At 50.5% G+C, this 23,363-nt stretch overlaps 1 protein-coding gene across 1 annotated transcript in view; it reads left to right on the top strand.

The window, feature by feature from the left end:
* exoc4 (exocyst complex component 4) overlaps window positions 1-23,363 on the top strand; it is an 82,408-nt gene that overhangs the window by 22,189 nt on the left and 36,856 nt on the right. The window contains exons 8-10 of the mRNA XM_056578256.1: window positions 2,992-3,172; window positions 16,120-16,265; window positions 16,805-16,893. Of these exons, the coding sequence (XP_056434231.1) occupies window positions 2,992-3,172; window positions 16,120-16,265; window positions 16,805-16,893 (416 nt within the window). The remainder of the gene's footprint in view (window positions 1-2,991; window positions 3,173-16,119; window positions 16,266-16,804; window positions 16,894-23,363) is intronic.

Here is a 23,363-nt window from a genome sequence, read left to right as displayed (position 1 = left end):
ACCCCGCGCCCAATGGCCTGCCAAGAACCCTTTGGCCCGCCTCCAAACATGTTGAACCTGCCATTTCTTTAATACCCAACCCTTTAATTGGGCCATCATTTGGTTAAGTGTTTATTCTCATGATGATTGAAGGGTCATTCTGATGTTTGCTTAAGGATTATACTGAACCTCTCCCGCTTTCGACTGATAGGCAGACTGACAGCAGACATGGAGACATAGCTAAGTGGGAATATGAATATATTTTGAGATCTGACATTGGCTCAGTCCCATAAAACTGTATGGCTATTTATTAAAGTATGATAATAGAGCAACATTGTAATCTATTAAACATCCCCATTGCCAAATGGGCTCTTTATTTGGAGATCTGACCGGTATGTCCTGACACCACCATGTCTTCAGCTCAGTCGATGCACCACACATCAGCAGTAATACTCATATGTGGGGGACGGCCAGAACAGTTGTAGTTTACTTCAGATGTACCTTTTCAATTAAATATTGTCTCAGATCGACAGTAGGTTAGAGAGAATCTAGAATGATCCGTAGGGATTGATCAGACATAAATCACTTCAATGACTATGCATGCCTAGTCCATATTCCAATTCATACAATGTTATATACATAGAATATGCATGTATTTTGGATTTGACATAGTTTAGTGTTTCGATTGTCGATGCCATCGACTTATTGACAGGACAACAATAATAGATTAACTTAGAATTACTTGATTGACTTTTTCTTTTTATGCATGTTGTCTTTTTGCCGTTATTGAGCGGGCCTTCAAAGGGAGGGGGCTGTGACGCCTGTCGGCCTCGACCCATGTCCCTACAAGGTGTGTGTTGCCTACGCGCTTAGGGTCGCTGGTTGAGCTCTTCCCTGACGGTCCTTGATACTAAGTGTCCCATATATAATATTTACCATGAAAAAAACGTCTCTATACTATTGTCTGCATATTCCGCTCTTTAATCATCTTGACTACAACTAAACTGCATACTATGCTACAACCATTGAAAACCGTCTTTCCACAGAGCAGTAATCCAACCTCTGCAGATGACGTATGTCGGCAGTGCGCAGAGCCTTGTTGAGACCTCTAAAACGTGAGCCGCACACTGTGGCCACCAAGTGTGTAGAAGTAGCTTGTCTGGCTTCATGTCGGTGCTGAAATTGGATATGTGAATTAAAGTGCACTGTTACAAATGGAGTCTTGGAGCTCTGTGTGGGGAGGGGGGGGGGGGGGGGGGGGGTAAGGTGTAACCAATTACATCTTATCCACTGACAGCGAGCACCATAGACTGGAAAGAAATGTGGATGAAAATATGGTCTGTGAAGTCCCCCATTGGTTTACACGCCAGCGTTATGAAGCTGTCGTGGTCGACAAGAAGCCAACATGATCCACGTGAGGCTGGTTGAGAACAGGAGTCCGACAGCCGCCTCACAGTTGGCCAGAAGCCCTAACCTTTTGGGTGAATGAAACTGTCAAACGGACCATAACCAAGCAAGCCTTTGTGTCAAGGGAATCACAGATTCCCTTGTCTTTGAGTCTTTGAGCGTCCGACCATGGCTAGCCACCGATAGGCCGTCTGATGAACCCCTTGGTAGTCTCTCCCTGGAGGGGGAACAGGCAGTCAGGGCGCGCTGGATGAAGACGGACGGTCTTCAATATGCATGCACAACAAAGCGGCGTCCTTCACACAGTTATTATTCTTGCCGCACACTTCATGAGAGTCGTCCCTGTCCTTTCTGGATGTAAATCATGTCAGAAGTGTCCCAACCTCCCCGAAAACAAACCCGACCCAGATGTTCAGACCCGAGGACTGCTCCCAGATGCTGTTCATTGTTGTGAGACACAGCTGCTTCTGCTACGTCCCAGAGTCCCTGTTCCACGCCGAGAAGCCGGCGTTCCTAACTTTTCCATAGTTTGGAATCAACCCAGTCAACCCAGTCAACCCAGTCAACCCAGTTGCCGGTTGGGTGACTTTGGATGCAGCTCAGACGTTGTTATTAATTAGTCTGTAATTACCGCCCAAAGGTCCCCGACGCGATGCCAATATATTGCCGCAAATGTCGAAATTGAACTGGAGAATACCAATAGATGGCCAATGTTTTAAAGAAAAAACGCTATTGTACACTTGATTATGAGTGCACTTACCTGGCCCTGAGGCCCTTCAAGGTAATGAAGTACACACTTGCCAGCACTGGTATGTTAGAGCCAGACGCAACTGAACGCAGGCGGTACTCCCACTCTACTGTGAAAGCTTGGTCCTTATCGGGGTTCATGACCTTGGCACCGGTGCGCTATGGCTAAGAGCCGCTCCGTATTTAAGCATCCTCATAGATGAGTTGAGTGCGACTGGTCAAACCATAATGAAGTGCTCCACAATCGACCGGAAGGCGAGTTCGGTTTTCGTCTGCAATTTCTGTTTCTGAATGAAAAAAACTATTTGCACCACTTGTTGGACACACGGAGACTAATACACGATAAATTGTTAATATATGTTCCAGGTTTTACTGGAAGGTTATAGAACTGTGAGTTTAGTCTTTTTTTGGGGGGGTAAATTTGAACCAACATCCTGCGACATCACATTATAATTAATGTATTTATTTGAGTATTTATTTGAGTTTTCTTTCAGCAAGAGTTGTTTGTGGTACTTTTTCCTCAATGTCATTTTGCTGATATCTCTTGCTGACCATGTTTTATTCTCTCTTTTTTTTTTCTCTCTGTCTCTCTCTGTCTCTGTCTCTGTCTCTGTCTCTGTCTCTGTCTCTGTCTCTCTCTCTCCATGTCTCTCTCTCTCTCTCTCTCTCTCTCTCTCTCTCTCTCTCTCTCTCTCTCTCTCTCTCTCTCTCTCTCTCTCTCTCTCTCTCTCTCTCTCTCTCTCTCTCTCTCTCTCTCTCTCTCTCTCTCTCTCTCTATGTCTCTCTCTCTATGTCTCTCTCTCTATGTCTCTCTCTCTATGTCTCTCTCACTCTGTTTTTCTCTGGCTCCCTCTGCAGGCTACTGCTGGAACTGCTGGAGCTGCTGTTTGACAAGTTCAAGGCCGTGGCCCAGGCACACAGTGTGGTGCTGGCCCAGCTCCAGCAGATCGTGAAGGAAAGCCCCAGCGGTGCCCATAAGGAAGGCATCAAACTCTACGAGCAGGCAGACGTCTCGGCCAAGATCCAGACTGTGCTTCAGGTCAGACGCTCCAGTATTACCAATGCAGCGCTTGAGGAATTGCAATCTGGACAACCCGCTCCCAGTCTCTCCTAGAAGAAACACTAAGGTCATGTACTGCATGTTATTTAAATAAGTAACATTCAGTCAGGTTAGACGACCGTGAATAGACAATATTTAATTCAAAAACCTTTCATTACCCTGAATTAATATTAGAACATACTGCTCAATAAAGTCAATGTATTGATTGACAAAAATTCACACACACACTCATTTTAAGAATTGCATCTTGCCTCCTTTTCCTGCTTTGTCAAATTTCCTCTATACGGCAACTCCACACCTCACACCTCCATCGCAAGCCAACGCTGCTGTTATGTAACGGTTCTTATTTTCTTGAAAACGTTGATTCATTTCCTTGGATTAGCCCACATTAACAGGCGGTAAACGAATGAGCGGAGGAACTGTAGCGTCGACATGAGTGATGGCGGCCAGCTCGTCAGCGAGCGAGCCGAGAGTCCTGGGGAGCGCGGCGAGGGAGCAGCGTGATTGCTCGCTTTAATTTGAGTCTCGTTAATTGCCGTTTGTTTACGGTCGCCTTGCTCTCGTCTGATTGGTTGAGGGGACGGACAGCTGTTTCGCTGACACCCCCGTCCCCATGGCACCACTGCCTCCTGAGGGCGTGTGTGTGTGTGTGTGTGTGTGTGTGTGTGTGTGTGTGTGTGTGTGTGTGTGTGTGTGTGTGTGTGTGTGTGTGTGTGTGTGTGTGTGTGTGTGTGTGTGTGTGTGTGTGTGTGTGTGGGGAGATGTTTGATGCTGCTTTGTTCTTCACCACTTGTTGTTGTCTTGTTGTCATGATGAATATTGTTTTCCTTCTCATCAACATCCTATCTACAGTTTTCGATTAGCACAAATTGAGGCTTAAGCTGCCTGAAAGTTGACAGAAAGTGAGATTAAAACTATCTGAAGATAAAAGGAGATAAACACTGGGTAAAAAAACGCTTTCGGCCTGTCGTCAACAACAAAACACTGCTGAGACTAGCAGCTAATATCTGTAAAGTATCCTTAGAAGACACCCGTTCCCCAGTTTGGATGACAGCCACATTGCAATGCAGCAGAGAGTGGAAGAGACTCCTTAACGATCAACAATCTTTTTTCGTGTTGGTATATGGCCTGCCTCGAATGAAGGGATGGGTTTTCATGTGGTTGTTCATTTATCCTCGGGTTCTGTTATTTAGTACCTCATTTCCCCCACTCTGCAGAGCAATAAAGAGGAGGAATTGGGCTGAAAAGCACAGTGATGGAGTGGTCCAAGGTATTGTTTTTTTATTTAATGGGTTTGCCGTCGCTGGACAAACTAGAGAGCAGCACGACGGAACAACCGTGACCTTGACCAAGGCGCGCTCTCTCTCTCTCTCTCTCTCTCTCTCTCTCTCTCTCTCTCTCTCTCTCTCTCTCTCTCTCTCTCTCTCTCTCTCTCTCTCTCTCTCTCTCTCTCTCTCTCTCTCTCTCTCTCTCTCTCTCTCTCTCTCTCTCTCTCTCTCTCTCTCTCTCCACACACACACCTGTGGGCCTCCTTGATTGCAAAATACATGAAATGAGGCTCTGCCGCTGCCTTGCCAACTGTTGCTAAGGTGCTCCGTGTGTTGCCTCATGGTTAAAGAACCGGGCCTTGGAGACGCCGATAGGAGGAGAACCGTTGGGGAGGGTAATGTTGAGCAGCCTGCCACAGATGGACCCTCGGCCTATCATTGGGAGCCTTGCTTAATGTGGGCGGTACCAATGTGTTCGCCTGCCATTCGTGTCAAATGTTTAAAGCACTTTTTCGCTCTCCTCAAAGACACTTTCCTCATAGACACACAATAATATACAATCTTAAACAAATATTTCAATATTCAGATACATAATTGAACTATAACTAACCTATTTAAATATTTAACAAAGAAACACATGTAATCTAATGTAATTTCAGAGCATGTCAATTAAGGGCACCAGTACAAAGAGACTAGGAGAGTTGGGAGTGAAGGGCCACCCACACTAGGGCCGTTTGCCTGTTCCGTGCTGCAGGAAGATTCAGCACGATTCCCCCCCTCCCCACTCCCCCCGCTGGCCCGTGGTCACGCTGCTCCCGAAGGCCGTGGCCTGGGCACGATTGCTCCTTCATACATATGCTATCACGTTGTAATACGATAAACACGTCATCACCAAGCGTCCTCACCGCCATAACAACCATGGAGAACAACCACGTGAATGCTGTCGTCGGCCCACATTTCAAGTAAACACTCGACTTCACAATCGCACCAACGTAAACCCACCCGTAAACCGCTTGCCGCCATTGTTTAAAATGATTGTTGTGGGGAAGAAGGGCATGGACCTATAAAGAAAGAAGGGTCGTGCAAGGACTACATCATCCAGCTCACGTTGCGTATCCGCACGTGTGCGAGTGTCATCTCATTAGAATCTGTACTTTGGCCACGGCATACCTCACCCAAGTGTGCCGTGGCCAAGGGGCGGTTCCATGCTGGAATACGGATGGCGTGGTCACACTAGCCAAACGGTCTAGACTTTAGTATGCGTGTGTGTGTGTGTGTGTGTGTGTGTGTGTACTTCCATGCATGTGGGGTGGATGTGGGAATGCTGCGGTGTAGCCTGGTATCTCGGCCCCGGCGTATCAGAGACGTTAAGCCGTCCTCGGCCCGGCCGCCGCCGCCGACGCCCTGGGCTCAACATGCCGGCCGCGGCACTGGAGATAATGTAATCTCTTGATTAGAATGTTCATTATGTGGAATGAGGTTTTCTTATTCACTCACTCGTGTTATTATTTCCTGGTTCGATTGTATCTTCCCCCCACCGCCCTGTCCCCCCCCACCCATTTCTCACCCACCTCTTCCTCTCTCTCTTGCTCTATTCCACTGTTACATCTGTTCCATCCTCTGTCTCTGTCTCTGTCTCTGTCTCTGTCTCTGTCTGTCCTCTGGTCCCCCCGTCTGTCCTCTGGTCCCCGTCTGTCCTCTGGTCCCCCCGTCTGTCCTCTGGTCCCCCCGTCTGTCCTCTGGTCCCCGTCTGTCCTCTGGTCCCCCGTCTGTCCTCTGGTCCCCCGTCTGTCCTCTGGTCCCCGTCTGTCCTCTGGTCCCCCCGTCTGTCCTCTGGTCCCCCGTCTGTCCTCTGGTCCCCCGTCTGTCCTCTGGTCCCCCGTCTGTCCTCTGTTCCCCCGTCTGTCCTCTGGTCCCCGTCTGTCCTCTGGTCCCCCGTCTGTCCTCTGGTCCCCCCGTCTGTCCTCTGGTCCCCGTCTGTCCTCTGGTCCCCCCGTCTGTCCTCTGGTCCCCCGTCTGTCCTCTGGTCCCCCGTCTGTCCTCTGGAGCGGTGAGGCTTTCTTCAAAACGTGGACGTCGTGGTTGAATAAATAAATATAATAGAGGGAATAGATTGAATGTTCTTCAGAGGCGGGTGCTCATGACCTGGTCAGTTTCTGGGTTGCAGGATAAGCGTGGAGGCTGGAAGGGTGATCGACTCCAGAGTCTTGTTATCGTGTTTCTACGTTCAGGCGTGATAATAGATTCACAGTCTTTAACCCAGAGATCAGCGTGAACATGATGGATCAGAAGGGGGAGGACTCTCGGTGTTACTCCACCTCAACCAGGTCGCACCGGACCAAGCTTTATCACGGCCAATCTTTTTGGACATCTTTTATTCCGCCTTGTCTTATTCCTTCTGCTCGTTGCAGCGTACTTCCGTGTCTTGTTCAGAAACCTCGGCTAACGTTGTCCCCCCCCCTGCCCCTTGCCTTACGGTGAAAGGTGGCGAAACAAGGCAGACCTTTCCACTTGACATATCAGCAGACCGACACTGGAGCCGGCAGCTCGTCCACCGGTGGGCGGTGAGGTGGTGGGGTGGAATGGACAGAGCCCCTCCCCAACCCCCCAAGTTGTTTGAGTGGGCTTTGGTCAGAAAAATCATTTGGAGAATTGATGATGGATTTTTAGTGTGGTCTTATTGCTGTCAGGGCGTGTGTTGTATTTCATTATGTCTCTGTGTGCTTCATTCAATGCCGGAGTATGGATTTGACACGCAGACTTCCTCCTCACCTTTAATACAGAGGGATGGAGGACTTCTACCTCACCGTCCGCAGTAGTGTTGGCTTTAATACAGAGGGATGGAGGACTTCTACCTCACCGTCCGCAGTAGTGTTGGCTTTAATACAGAGGGATGTAGGACTTCTACCTCACCGTCTGCAGTAGTGTTGGCTTTAATACAGAGGGATGGAGGACTTCTACCTCACCGTCCGCAGTAGTGTTGGCTTTAATAGAGAGGGATGTAGGACTTCTACCTCACCGTCCGCAGTAGTGTTGGCTTTAATACAGAGGGATGTAGGACTTCTACCTCACCGTCCGCAGTAGTGTTGGCTTTAATACAGAGGGATGTAGGACTTCTACCTCACCGTCCGCAGTAGTATGGGTTTAATAGAGAGGGATGGAGGACTTCTACCTCATCGTCCGCAGTAGTGTTGGCTTTAATAGAGAGGGATGTAGGACTTCTACCTCACCGTCCGCAGTAGTATGGGTTTAATAGAGAGGGATGTAGGACTTCTACCTCATCGTCCGCAGTAGTGTTGGCTTTAATAGAGAGGGATGTAGGACTTCTACCTCATCGTCCTCAGTAGTATGGGTTTAATAGAGAGGGATGTAGGACTTCTACCTCACCGTCCGCAGTAGTGTTGGCTTTAATAGAGAGGGATGTAGGACTTCTACCTCACCGTCTGCAGTAGTGTTGGCTTTAATAGAGAGGGATGTAGGACTTCCACTATAGCTGATATCCTCTTTGAAGTTGCGAGTGCGGGTGTTTTTTTTCCTTCTTCGACTGAACAAAAAAGAAAACATTTATTATTCATAGTTTAAACGAATTAGCATAAGATCTTTTGTCCTCGCGCTCTCGGGGGATATTAGAGACGGCGTTATAGTTATGGTAGTGTTTTAGACATGTAGGATATTTCTTTTTCAATCTTTCAGATACCGAGGCCTCAGGGCTTCAAAGGCGCTCTGTGCTCTGCCCAGCCTCGGTACAGATGGCGCTCTGATACGCTCACCTTTCACTTCAGGAAGCATACGGCAGCTGCTGCCGCTGCCCACGTGGCCCGTAACCTGATCCTGGATCATGATGGTTTCAGCACCCCCCTAACAAACGGACGCACAGCGGCTCCCCCAGATGTGACTCAGACGGACGTGTCTGTTAATTGTAGACGCTATAGTACAGCCCCCCCCCCCACCCTGACGTCTTATGATGTCGGGGTGTGAGTGAGGCGGCGTGGGGGTGTACTAATTGATCACCGTACGCAATCTCAGTGTCGCCGCGCAATCAGCTCATGGCAAACCCCCTTGACCTCGTCGGCGGGTTTCGTTTGAGGGGAGCAGGCCGGTTAATTAGCTCGCCATTTGCACACGCCGCCACGTCTCGGCGCCGTGGCGACCACTGGCCCACCCGGGTCCTCGGGGGGGCCAACTTTTAATGACTTGCTCCAGACATCAGCCGGCGACGGCACCGCACCCACCGTCCCCTCTGGACACAACCCTCCCATGGTGTCACCTCCCTGCTCCTGCCTGTAGGGCTGCTGGGATCAACACGGATCCTCTCCTCACCAGCGGATTGGCTCCTGCCAAAAGGGAGTTATTCTCTAGACTTTTGAGTCTGAAATGTCTGAATAAATACAGGATAAATACAGGATAAATACAGGGGAGTTCCTTCATGTAATGTCCTCACCTTGCTCTGCCAGGGGAGTGGGACCAGGGGAGGAGGACCAGGGGAGCGGGACCAGGGGAGGAGGACCATGGGAGTGGGACCAGGGGAGGAGGACCATGGGAGTGGGACCAGGGGAGGAGGACCAGGGGAGGAGGACCAGGGGAGGAGGACCAGGGGAGGAGGACCAGGGGAGGAGGACCAGGGGAGGAGGACCAGAGGAGGAGGACCAGGGGAGTGGGACCAGAGGAGGGGGACCAGGGGAGTAGGACCAGAGGAGGAGGACCAGGGGAGTGGGACCAGGGGAGTGGGACCAGGGGAGGAGGACCAGGGGAGGGGGACCAGGGGAGTGGGACCAGAGGAGGGGGACCAGGGGAGGAGGACCAGGGGAGTGGGACCAGGGGAGGAGGACCAGGAGAGTGGGACCAGGGAAGCTGCCAGGAAGAGACGCGTGACGAAAGTGATGGCTTGCTCTGTCTTTTAATCAGACCATGGCCTTGTTCTCTCATGGCGTCAGCACTTTAATCAACGTGTCAACGTTTCGTTCTGTGCTCATGACTGCTGTCGCATTTGCAAGTCGGCGTAGTCGTGTGGTGCAACATAGCATATCATAGCGTAACATCTCCCTGACTCCTGCTGTGAATGTGTCTCAGTGTTTGGGACCCAATTTCCCCGGGGGACTCGTACATAAAAAGGGGCAAAAGATCCATACTACAAGCGTACATGTGCACAAAAGGCAAAAGTGTGAATTTAAAATAATGTGCGTGTGCAAATTTCCTTTCTACTGCCTTCTACACACCCAAATAAACACCTCAACCATAAGTGGTAAAGGCACCGCATGAATGATGATGCATATAAATAAGCCTTCTGATCAATGGGACATTACGCTAAATCATGGCAACAGTCCAAAAGGAAGACGAAGAGTTCTTCTGACAGACATGGAGGTGCTTGTGGGTGAGGTGGAGGTCAGGAAGCACACATGGTCTGATGGCCACAGCAAGGAGGTCAGAAAACAAACAAAAGGCAGTGAATGGCAACATGTTGCTGCTGCACTGACTGCAGAGAGGAAGGTCCTGTTCACTGGAGCGATTTCAGCACACAAGAACGATTTAACACCTGATATCATGCTTGGTGATGTATGCACACTAGTATATATTATTCCAAATATATATGCGCTCTGCAAGGCAATTCTTTAGCGTTATTTGATCTAATCTTGTACTGGAACAACGGAGGATGGTTCTTTCATCAGTCCCAGCCCATACGTCCCTGCTCTCTGCTCCGGCCTGGAGGGGCTGGAGGGACAGCGCTGATGAAACATTGAGCAGTCTTTGATATAAGATGGGAGTGGGCTGAGGCTATATATTTTTTCAAATGGAAAGTTGAGTGCTTTTGGAATAGTTATGGCTCGGTACAAAGTACGAATTATACTGCTGGTTAGGAGGTTTATTATAGCGTGTGTCTATAATTAACGTTTGATATTAAGTGGAATTAAATGTCGGAGAGCCGTCATTACTCGATCTGGCTTCCATTCACCACGTTCTCCCGTGGAGTTTGTGTCTATAGACCAGCCGCTTCGCGTGGGGAGTGGTACACAGGGGTGGGAAATAAGACCCTGGGGTTTTTGACATGCAGATTTTTCTTTTGAATCCCCCGGATTTGATTGTAAACATCTCATGCATTGTATATTTGACGTTATATGGGGTAGCTAATGCTTATTTATCCACATATGCGTGTGTGCATCCAAAGTATGCATTGACTGCATCCTTGTATGCATGGATCAATCCGACCTATTTTCAATAATAAGCAGTAATAATGGCCACACATATGTTAGTGTTGTCCAGAGCGCCTCCACCTACCCCGGTGTAAATGAGTCCCGTGTGCTGCTCCAGCGTTACACCACCCAGGCGAGGTCACTGCGGCGGGAACAGGGATGAGGGTGAGGCGTCGGGCACGCCGTGGCTCCTGGGGACTCAATAATAATAATAATAATAATAATAAATTGTATTTATAATGCACTTTATATTCAAGAATCTCAAAGTGCTTCAGAGAAAAAAAATACCAAAAAAACTATTAACAATAAGGATGTTTATTCCAACCCCCGCATGAACGATCGACCAGACGCTGGTTCGCCCGCTTGTTTTTATCATTAGGAGGGAAAAAAAAGGGCCGACGGGGGGGGGGGGGGGGGGGTAAATTAGAAACGTACGTTGTCCTATTATTGCCGTCTAATTGACCTCTCGGAGCACACATGCGTACCTGGAAGCCTTAACCTGATGTTTCTCTGGCCGATCCCGCTGATTTGTTATGCTAATCAGGCTGGTCAGGGTGCTAATGGAGAGAGTGCAGGGACGCACGCCGCTCATCAGACAGATGCTACCACTGCGCTCCGCCGCCCGGCCGCGCCCAGCCGCCGTTCGGCCGCCCAGGGCTCGCCAGTGCCGCCAGACACAGAGGGCCAATATTGAATTACAAAGCCACACTTCTGGGAATCATTCTCCCCCCCGCCCCTGAGTCCCTTGGTAAATATCATATGTCCACACAGCTCAGTGGGCTCAGACTGAATTTGGGACGCTTCCCAAGTCTCTCAAGGCTGGTGTGGTTGGGGGCTTGGCTAGTTTATATAATTACGCTCAATAGAGGCAGAAATAATGAACGCGCACACACCTGTCCCTCATGCAGGCGCACACACATACATACTCTTGCATGCACGCACGCACACACACACAGACACACACACACACACACACACACACACAGGTGCACACATACGCACACACGCAAGACTAGGTATGTGCTTTTTTGGCTGGGTCTGCTTACCTGGTGTGATGTCTGCTTCCTCACATCTCCTCACACTCCCTGTTTTACACAGATGCTCCTCACGTCGGCTCCACACAGTCTTTCCCCGCCTGCCCAGGCCGCTCCTGAAGGCTCATTTCTGTGTCATTGCAGCAATAATTCAAACAGGTTTTTAACTCAAACCTGGTCTCTCTGACAAATAATAACTATAATCACGATGATAATAATATTTGTATTGGATTGTACCTTTCATACTTTTGTTATTGCACATTTATTTTGTCCAAAACATTTCGCACCAGAAAGTGCAGCTCAAAGGGCCTCGCGCTAGTTGTCGGAGCGATTACCGATGAAATTCATCCCATAATAAGTTAATAATAACAAAGACAACGCAAACATACACAAAGGGCAATAAAGTCACAATAAATTGAGGTGTGGAGGCGGGGGCTGCTGAAAGGGTCTAGGGAACAACAATGGAACGTCAGATGAAGGCATTTATTAATTTAATAACGCAAAAAACAATGTAGAGGACACGGTGCAGAGTGATAAAGAAATGCAGACCTTTTAATTAATTTCCAAAATAGGCTTTTTAGCTTTTGAACAGATAATGCTCCCACTACGATGATGAAGTTGCTGCAGTCATATCAATAGATTGAATTGAAATTTCAATTAGGATTTAGGTCCTGTGTGTGTCTGTGGTTGTGTGTGCTTGTGTGTGTCTGTGGTTGTGTTACTGTGCCTCATTTGATCGGTGTGCATGTGCGCTGCAGATGCACACCGATCAAACGATGTTCTCCGACCCTTTACCGTGAATGGCGATGTCGTGGACGTCCATCCGAATGTGGAACCCTTTAGTGATTTCCACCGACCAATCCAAAATGTTATCTCATGTTATTTCCTCCCAGTGCTGGCCTGGGGAGGGGGTGGCGGAGCTGATGTGTTTGTTTGTGTCACATGGTCTCCCAGTGCGGCTGCGCTTGGCTGATGGGTGGCTCTGCTGCGGCTACCGCTGCCTGGCTCAGGGAGCTGATCGGTGGCTCTGCTGCGGCTACCGCTGCCTGGCTCAGGGAGCTGATCGGTGCTCTGCTGCGGCTACCGCTGCCTGGCTCAGGGAGCTGATCGGTGGCTCTGCTGCGGCTACCGCTGCCTGGCTCAGGGAGCTGATCGGTGCTCTGCTGCGGCTACCGCTGCCTGGCTCAGGGAGCTGATCGGTGGCTCTGCTGCGGCTACCGCTGCCTGGCTCAGGGAGCTGATCGGTGGCTCTGCTGCGGCTACCGCTGCCTGGCTCAGGGAGCTGATCGGTGGCTCTGCTGCGGCTACCGCTGCCTGGCTCAGGGAGCTGATCGGTGGCTCTGCTGCGGCTACCGCTGCCTGGCTCAGGGAGCTGATCGGTGGCTCTGCTGCGGCTACCGCTGCCTGGCTCAGGGAGCTGAGACGGACAGCTCTTTGTTTTGGCAGCTGTGATAATGCCGCTGCTCATCATCCCTAAGCTGTCTGTGACAGAGAGACCTCTGGCTCACTTACTCTCTCTCTCTATCTCGTACTGTCTCTCTTACTGTCTCCCTTTCACATTCTCTCTCTGTTTCTCTTTTCTTTTTCTACAGGCCCTTGGGGTCTCTTTGTTCCTAGTTTGTGAGTCTTTTTGCCCTCTCTCTCTCTCTCTCTCTCACTCTCACGCTCACTCTCCCTCTCTCCCTACCCCGCCCCCCCCTCCCTCCCATTGGCTCCCATGTCTCGTCCAGCGCTGAAGGCGACCGTCCTGGTGTCAGTTCTCTAAAGACGAGGCCCCGCCCCTCCCTGGGACACTAATGAGCCCCCCCTCCTCAAGGTGGCAGTAATAAGAGGTAATGGGAGCAGGGAGAAGCACCCGCTGCAGGAAGTGATGGGCTGTGGCTGGATTAAATGGGAATTTAATAAGATTGTGTTAGTTCGACTTGACAGGAAAGGGGCAGGCAGGAAGTGAGTGGTCCTGCACATTGTATCTAGGCACATTAACGTGTGTGTGTGTGTGTGTGTGTGTGTGTGTGTGTGTGTGTGTGTGTGTGTGTGTGTGTGTGTGTGTGTGTGTGTGTGTGTGTGTGTGTGTGTGTGTGTGTGTGCGCGCGCGCGTGCATAGAACCACATGAACGTGTGTGTGTGTGTGTGTGCGTGTACGCGTGCATAGAACCACATGAACGTGTGGATGTTCAGATGTGCTCATATGGGTACGCACATAAACTGTTGCCAGCAAGTGATTTTGATTAGATTGTGTGGGTGGGATGAGAGATGGGTACATGCAGCACTATTATAATAAGATAGAAGAGTCTAACTCACTTACTGTTACCAAGCATCGCCAACATATTAATTTGTCTTCTTGCTAAACTTTGTGTGAAGTTTGCAAAGCCACAGAATTTCTTTGTAATTAGTTTGCATGGGCTTCATTTATTGGATTCAATTTTTTCACATAAATGCAACTCCCAAATTTGTTATCCAGAGGAGCCGCATCAAAAGGTAACCCGGGAACGAGGATTACCTGTTTCCAGGACAACTTGGTTTTGTTTCCAACGATATAATTGAGATCCTTTTCTGGTGTAAGCTGCTCTTGGTGGTCTGTCTGCTTCAGTTAAATGTCGCGTGTCATTACGGAGGAATGCAAGGTAAGACATTAAGGTCCAGGTGAACTGATACGTCAACAGAATAAATCGTATATTCTAACCGGTCTCAGCAAATCCAATGCTTGCATTACACCAGTTTCAATGACGTTCATTGCAGTCCTCATTTGCCCTCGCTAGCTGGCCGTAGGCCCTGGTCCATCAGCTCGTCATTAGTAATTAATGCGCAGATGGGATTAGCAAGGAGCAGACACCAAAGTGTCTCCAAAGGGAGGCAAGAGCGAGCGGGTCTGTTAGATGTGTATGTGTTGGTGCTGCAGCAAGACTTTCAGTACGTTGTTTTGGAGAATTGAAATGAAGCTTCATTAGCTGGAATGATCATATGCAACAGCCAAGGCTCTGTGCATTAGCGGGTTGGCTGGTAACCGGAAGGTTGCTAGTTCGTTCCCCGGCTCCTCCTCGCTGAGACCCCTTACCTTAACTGCTCCAAACGAGCTGGCTGTCGCTGTGAGTGAATGTGTGCATGAATGGGTGATTGTTAGGCGCTTTGAGTCTCCACTAGTTAGGAAAGCTCTATATCGATAGTCCATTTAGCATTAACCATTATCCCCTCAGATGCTCAGCATTAACATAGTAGGGCCTCCGGTCCCCAGATTGGGGAGCTGTATGCATACCTGGGTGCCACATTGGCCCCGCTGCTGGCTCGTGGAGGCTTTCCCGTTCTCTGCCTGACTGGGGTGGTTGGAGGAGAGAGGGGTCTTTCTCGGGGCGTTAATTACATCATTACACGTGGGATGGATTTCCATCTGGTCGGCCATTACTTCTGTTCCACTTTGGGCCGGCCTAGCCGCCACCGCTACGTCAGAACGAACGCGGGCTAAATGGGCCTGCTAAATGATGGAGCTATTAGAAACGCACGGCTATTTCAGGAACATGCGTGTTCAGACGAGGTTTGGAGTTGGATAAGAAAGAGGAGAGATGGAGTAGATTGGGGGGGGATGGGGTTTGAGGACGGAAGAGGAACGAGCTGAAGGATGAGAGCGTTTGAAAAATGAGCGTACATGTGAGTGCCGGTAAGAACCGTCCAGAGATAGAATGATGGAGTAGGCCTAGTCCAATGCCAGGACGGGAATGTATGGGATGGCGCTATTGTTAGAAGTTGATAAGAGTTTTATGAGCCGTGATGCCACGCTGATGTGTTACACCATGGATCAAGGAGACAGATCGGGGAAATGGAAGATGGGACTTTAATGGCCGTCGTCAAATTCATCCAGTCCTGTCAATGTTTTTGGCTCCGTCTTGGCTGACGTTTGGATTTCTCCCATTTAGGAAGTTTTTTGCACTTCCTGTTGCAGCAAAGTGTCGTGCATTATGGTGTGATTTTTTTGCCTTCTGTATCTGAATACAACCTCTTTTCTCGAGGACAGAGAAAAACAATAGTTTGACAGTTTGAAAAGTGTAAACAGTATTACATTCTCAAGTGAATGCGTTGTCATTCAATAAGTGAGCGCTGAGAAGGTTAGGACATGGACACGATTTGAAATATTACTTTAACGCTTCACAATATAATGATTACATGGTCTCGTCTCTTCTATCTTGTCTAGAGTTGGCTACTCGGTGTTCGTGCCAGTCCTATTGACGATTGAGGCTTTTGCATATTCTAGTTTTCTATTCTTTCCTTAAATGTATTCTGCTCTCCCTCATCTATTAGCTGGGGCTTCTTCTGTTACCTTGAGGTATGGTAATCCCAGCAGCGACGTGATTTGTATGCACAAGTAGAGCGCCATGGATCTGCTGCTGACACGGTGCTCCAGTTGGCCCAGTGCCTGACTCCTGACTGGCTGTGGTGTTCTCCAGGTCCTGCTCATGGACTACCTGGACGTGAAGAACAGCCGCAGTGCCACAGAGCCATCCAGCCAGCTGTCCTACGCCAGCACCGGCAGTGAGTTCGCTGCCTTCTTTGCCAAGAAGAGACCCCAGCGAGCCAAGCAGTCCCTCTTCAAGTAAGAACCACTCTCCCACTCGGCCTTGGTGACTGATCTATGGCTAATGAGGGTTAGGGTTAGGAAACACTCTACTAGAACCACTCTCCCACTCGGCCTTGGTGACTGATCCATGGCTGATGAGGGTTAGGGTTAGGGTTAGGAAACACTCTACTAGAACCACTCTCCCACTCCGCCTTGGTGACTGATCTATGGCTAATGAGGATTTAAATCTAGGGTAGATTATACTAACGGAGCGGGTTCATATGTCTGGTAACTTGGGATACTCACTGCTACAGCAGTCCCCATCTCAAGTGAAGCACAGGCTAATCTCACTGCAGTTTCCTCTGCACCTGTAAACAGACTCTTTAACTTTAAACCTCCAAGGCCTTTGATTGAACCTTGATTTGACCCTTAACCACCCTTTGTGAGTTAGCACCAGCTGTGAACCTTGTCCTAGTAACACTGGATGACTGAGGCGCTGTCCAGGGGTTTAGCTCCTACCAGCGCCGGCTCCAGAGGTGGCTCTCCTCCTTCACCGTGTGTTGTCTGTCCCGCAGGTTTGAATCGTCCTCTCACGCCATCAGCATGAGCGCCTACCTGAGAGAGCAGCGGAGAGAGCTGTACAGCAAGAGCGGAGAGCTGCAAGGTGAGGAGCCGGGCGGCGTTCAGGGTCAGGCCAGGGCTGAACACGGAGAGAGAGAGAGGAAATAAAGGGGTTCTCATAGGGAGCGGGAGAGGTGGAATAAAGGGGTTCTCACAGGGAGCGGGAGAGGTGGAATAAAGGCCGGCTTGTTGTTGAACTAAAGACTGTAAAAGTGCAGCAATTGGTAACGTTGGCTAAGAGGTGAGGGAAGAGGTCCTGGTGGGAGGAGACACAGGGAGCAGTGTGGGAGAATGGAGGCGTGCTGGTGGGAGGAGACACAGGGAGCAGTGTGGGAGAATGGAGGCGTGCTGAGCGGTTTGGGGGAGGCGATGAAATGGATACCTCGGAAGGGAAAGTATTGATCTAGGGATGAGGTTCACCTGAGTTCCCCTACTCTTGTATTTTTCAGGGATTGAGAATGCTCTGGGCTGTCATATTTTATAAATTGTTCTTGTGCGTGTGAGGTTTCTCAACTTATCACAGCTTGACGTTTTGTTTGTCTACATTGTATCCAAATGACTCTTCCCATGTGTCAATGTGATATCATGAGTTTTACTTTTCAAGGAATTATTTCCTGAAGGGTTACTTGCATACATGTCAAAACGTTCCCAATGGTGGCAATCTGACGGTAGGAATAGAACGCGCTGTTGGCAACGCATGGGACTGAGGTAAAGCTGCGGCGGCACTCTGCAGCGCGGTGAGAGCCGGAGCTCAGGCTGGCGTTGTGGTCCGGTGGGATGAACCCGCTTCACAGCCACGCCAGCCGGCCGTCCGCTGAGTATTGGAGAGATTTAGGAACACTCGTATGTTGAGTACTAGGAAAGAGGAGTGGGGGAGGGGGGGGGCTGAAGAGGCTGAGGAGAGCCTGGCCCGCTGCAGGTCTATGGGTCTCTGGGTCTCACTGCTGGGTCTCTGGGTCTCACTGCAGGGTCTCACTGCTGGGTCTCTGGGTCTCACTGCTGGGTCTCACTGCTGGGTCTCACTGCTGGGTCTCTGGGTCTCACTGCTGGGTCTCACTGCAGGGTCTCACTGCTGGGTCTCTCTGCTGGGTCTCACTGCTGGGTCTCACTGCTGGGTCTCACTGCTGGGTCTCAGGGTCTCACTGCTGAGTCTCACTGCACGGTCTCACTGCTGGGTCTCACTGCTGGGTCTCACTGCTGGGTCTCACTGCTGGGTCTCACTGCTGGGTCTCTCTGCTGGGTCTCACTGCTGGGTCTCACTGCTGGGTCTCACTGCTGGGTCTCTGGGTCTCAGTGCAGGGTCTCACTGCTGGGTCTCACTGCTGGGTCTCACTGCTGGGTCTCTCTGCTGGTTCTCTCTGCTGGGTCTCTGCTGGGTCTCTCTGCTGGGTCTCACTGCTGGGTCTCACTGCTGGGTCTCTGGGTCTCAGTGCAGGGTCTCACTGCTGGGTCTCACTGCTGGGTCTCACTGCTGGGTCTCTCTGCTGGTTCTCTCTGCTGGGTCTCTGCTGGGTCTCCCTGCTGGGTCTCTGGGTCTCACTGCTGGGTCTCTCTGCTGGGTCTCTCTGCTGGGTCTCTGGGTCTCACTGCTGGTTCTCTCTGCTGGGTCTCACTGCTGGGTCTCTCTGCTGGGTCTCTCTGCTGGGTCTCACTGCTGGGTCTCTCTGCTGGGTCTCTGGGTCTCACTGCTGGGTCTCTCTGCTGGGTCTCTCTGCTGGGTCTCTGGGTCTCACTGCTGGTTCTCTCTGCTGGGTCTCACTGCTGGGTCTCTCTGCTGGGTCTCTGGGTCTCACTGCTGGGTCTCTCTGCTGGGTCTCTCTGCTGGGTCTCCCTGCTGGCTCAGGGCTTGAAAAAAACTCTTGCAGATGGGGCCCATACAGCCTGGCCCCTGAGACCTTTATTTGTTTGTTTATATATTATACATCTATATAAATATATATATCGCTATAATTTTTTTCTTTGCTTTGCGCGCACACTCTGACAGCGGGCTGGCCATACAGCTTTTCCCAGGGGAACATCAGCTCCTTTTCACCACTTCTGCCCGCTCTCTCGTTGGTATTTTGCCTTCTCTCGCTCTCTTTCCTCCATCGGCGTCTCTGTCCCCGTAGTCGGCCTGTGTGAGACCTTGAGGTTTCAATCAGGGCAGTGTGACGGCGATGTTTACCGGCAGGTTCCACCTTTATTTTTGCTTCCTTTTTTCCCCGCTAAACGCACTCCTTGCTCCTCGATGATACTATCTAGATGAAGGTGAAGATGAAGAAACAAATCGACGTTGCATGGAGACCCCCAAATGTTTCCTTTAAAATCTGTCGATAACCCACCTGTGCACCTTTACGCAATCGTGGAAAGCATTTCCTCTGACAATGAACGCCTGATTTCCAGTTCACTCTTCCAGACTTTAAACACAAGATAACTTTCATTTCAAGATAAGCACACTGACAGCTGGATGTGTTGCCGCGAGGTATTAAATCTTAACTGAGCATGAAAGCGTTTTGCTTGAGGTATGGTGAGTATTCAAAGATCACATTTCGGTATCTCGGGTAGTGGAGGACATTTAACGGCTTCCAGTCATTTCTCTTCATTACGAAAAGAGAAAAAAGAGAGGAGCTGCAGCGCAGGGATGTGTGCGTATGCAGAAAGGCCCCCGCCGCGCCCAATCACACGCGCGCACCAAGCATTGATTAACTTTAGAGCCCCGGCGGTGTGGAAATAACAGCTTAGTTACCGGGCGCCGCTGTCTGCTTGTGCCACACGGAGATGACTGAGAAAGGGTGTTTTCGCTCCGTTCCCTCCTTCTCTTTTTTCTCTCCTTCTTTAAGACCCACGAGTCGGGAATGCCCCGGAGCGTTCATAAGAAGATGAGATTTCTCTGGGCTTTCATTTCGACTGCCACAATGCGTGGCGGCGGACACTGGAGCACGGCCGAGGCCTGGGCGACTACAAAGAGGAGGAGGAGATGATCCTGAAAAAAGGAAAGGGACGAGTGATGGGAAATAGGGTGTGTGTGTGTTTGGGGGTGGGGGTGGGGGTGTGGGGGATGGAGAGGAGGGGAGGGGGTTGAAAGTCATTGTTTTCTTCCGGGCGCCAGGGTTGAGGCTATTAAAGGGTTTCTGAAGGAAGAAATTAGAAAAATATTCGTTTAGACGTCAGGGCTGAGAACTCACTCTCTCACTTCAAATGAAAAGTGAAGCCGAAGAGAGTAAAGAAAACAGCAGGGAAACAGAAGACTGAGTCCTCTTCTGGCCGACAGATTACTGTGTGCTCTGAGGTCGTGCCAGCCCTTTGCTGGTGTCTTGATCAGTCTCGCTTCCTATCCTTTTAGGGGCTAACCCCACACAGCCAAAGCATCAGGTAAGGGGAGTGTAAGCGTTGTGTAATTCGATCCGCATCCAATTTCCACCGACTCCGTCTTCACTTCTGTCATTAAATGAGCACTTTATATCCCTGGCTAGGAAGCACCCATCTAGACGTTTCCCTCGGTTGCCTCACTACTATCTTACCTGAGCCTCGCGGGGCGGATTTTAAACCAAACCTCCAAACTACCAAACCTCTGCCTCTGATACACCAACGTGCTTTACCTTGTTCCATTCTGCTGGCCTTTAACCAGTACAAAGGCGTTGTTCCCAGCCGCCCACCTGCTCCTCAAAGCCTCTGTTGGCACCGGGGCCACTGGGCAGACATTGTGCTGACAACACGTCTCTCTCGGGCCGCCCTCGTTGATCAGGGATCACCGAGAGGCTAGCCTCTCAGCCCCAGTACAACCCCTGTTACCCCCCCAGAGCCTCTCTCTGCCCCTGATACCCCCCCAGAGCCTCTCTCTGCCACTAATACCCCCCCAGAGCCTCTCTGCCCCAGTACAACCACTGATACCCCCCCAGAGCCTCTCTCTGCCCCTAATACCCCCCCAGAGCCTCTCTCTGCCCCTGATACCCCCCCAGAGCCTCTCTGCCCCAGTACAACCCCTGATACCCCCCCAGAGCCTCTCTGCCCCAGTAGAACCCCTAATACCCCCCAGAGCCTCTCTGCCCCAGTACAACCACTGATGCCCCCCCAGAGCCTCTCTCTGCCCCTAATACCCCCAATGCCTCTCTCTGCCCCTAATAGCCCCCCAGAGTCTCTCTCTGCCCCAGTAGAACCCCTAATACCCCCCCCCCCAGAGCCTCTCTCTGCCCCAGTAGAACCCCTAATACCCCCCCCCCCAGAGCCTCTCTCTGCCCAAGTATAACCCCTAATACCCCCCCCAGAGCCTCTCTACCTCAGTAGGACCCCTAATACCCCCCCAGAGCCTCTCTCTGCCCCAGTAGAACCCCTAATACCCCCCCAGAGCCTGTCTCTTCCCAAGTAGAACCCCTGATACCCCCCCCCAGAGCCTCTCTCTGCCCCAGTAGAACCCCTAATACCCCCCCCCAGAGCCTCTCTCTGCCCCTAATACCCCCCCAGACCCTCTCTCTGCCCTTAATACCCCTCAGAGACTCTCTCTGCCCCAGTAAAACCCCTAATACCCCCCAAGAGCCTCTCTCTGCCCCAGTAGAACCCCTAATGCCCCCCCCCAGAGCCACTCTCTGCCCCTAATACCCCCCCCAGAGCCTCTCTCTGCCCCAGTAGAACCCCTAATACCCCCCCCCAGAGCCTCTCTCTGCCCCAGTAGAACCCCTAATGCCCCCCCCAGAGCCTCTCTCTGCCCCTAATACCCCCCCCAGAGCCTCCCTCTGCCCCAGTAGAACCCCTAATACCCCCCCAGAGCCTCTCTCTGCCCCAGTAGAACCCCTAATACCCCCCCCCCCCAGAGCCTCTCTCTGCCCCAGTGGAACCCCTAATACCCCCCCCCCCAGAGCCTCTCTCTGCCCCACTATAACCCCTAATACCCCCAGAGCCTCACTCTGCCCCTAATACCCCCCAGAGCCTCTCTCTGCCCCAGTAGAACCCCTAATACCCCCCCAGAGCCTGTCTCTGCCCCAGTAGAACCCCTAATACCCCCCAGAGCCTGTCTCTGCCCCAGGAGCCCCCTCCCTTGGCGTGTTGGGGGTCCTTCTGTTGGCCTGTAGGGCGGCGGCATCCATTCCCCCACTAGCGTGCGGCGGTGATGGGTCGGGCGGAGCAGCCCATGTCTGATCCTTAATGAATTTAAAATGAATCTGTGTTGTCTAGCGCAGTGGTTCCCAAACTTTTTGTGCCCAAGGCACACCAAAGGACAAATAAAAATTTCAAGGCACACCTATTGTGCAAAATAGCCTTATAACACGTGTTATCACTAATATCATCTGTTTATCTGTTAAGTTTATAATTATTTACTAATGCCAAATAAGATGTGACAAAGACAACTATTCTACTCATGAAATATTTATCAACAAAATACTTATCATTATAAAACTTTATCAAACTTTATCAAATTGGGCTTAATCAAACACACCCATTTCAACCAGACAGGTGAGGCAAAGGAAACAGAAATTCAGCAGAGAACTATCCATGAGAAAGCTGCATGGTCCTGAATCTGACCCACAAATTATAACTAACATTTAGAATCAGGCTTTTTTTGTAAATATTCTGCCTACTAACAAATCAGTGGGACACATGTGCCTGTCGGGGCGCACAGATTTTTTTAATCCTTGGTGGCACGGAGGAGAGGGCCACTCGCAAGTCCTGCTCAACAGAGAGCCGTGACCTGGTCTTGTTCTTCATGTAAACAAGAGTGGAGAACGCCAACTCACACCGGTAGGTGGTGGGGAAATGAAGAAGTTGGTCGATAGCGTGGTGGGAGATGGTTGGATATTCTGATGCACAAACCAACCAAAACTGATCGAGTGTGAGCTCACTAAATTTCAGTTTCAGCGTGCGGTCCGCACGGAGCTCTGCGCTCTCGTCTCTCTCCTTCATAGTGAGCTTCTCGTTTGAGGACTCGGACTCCTGGTTGAATGGGTCTCGGATCCAGTCATTGTCCTCTATGTCCGCCACACGTGGAAAATAGCGCTCAAACCTCTCTTTTAAGGTCTGAAGGTGTTCGGCATATATAGCGCGCTCATTGGCTTTGATGTGTCACAGTCTAAATTAAATTCCCACCTGCGCAACTGCGCGAACAGCGAAATGTGGGATCCTCTTTGAGGATTTTATAAATAGTTTTTAGATAAAGAGTTTGCCTCTGTATTATGGATTGAGTGCATTCAAAGTAGTATATAGTAAATTAAAATAATTATTTTTGTATAGTTGTATACTATATTGCAGTAGGCTTGTCACAAAATCCCACGGCACACTTGGACTTGCCTCACGGCACACCAGTGTGCCGCGGCACACAGTTTGGGAACCACTGGTCTAGCGTGTTGTCTCCAGGGTGAGCCGCCTATGTGCGGCCATCGTCTATATTAGAGCGTGTCGCATATGTGTGTGCGCAGCGAACTTACGCAGACACACACACACACACACACACACGCAACCACACACAACCACACACAAAGGGCTTTGCAGGGGGCTTAATTACTTGCCATCTCGTCTGAGGCACGCCTCGCACACTTGGATTAA

This window comes from Gadus chalcogrammus, chromosome 19 (genome assembly GCF_026213295.1).
Source record: "Gadus chalcogrammus isolate NIFS_2021 chromosome 19, NIFS_Gcha_1.0, whole genome shotgun sequence".
Taxonomy (NCBI): Eukaryota; Metazoa; Chordata; class Actinopteri; order Gadiformes; family Gadidae; genus Gadus; species Gadus chalcogrammus.
The sequence above is the reverse complement of the archived record's forward strand: the minus strand, read 5'-3'. Positions and strand labels throughout refer to the sequence as shown.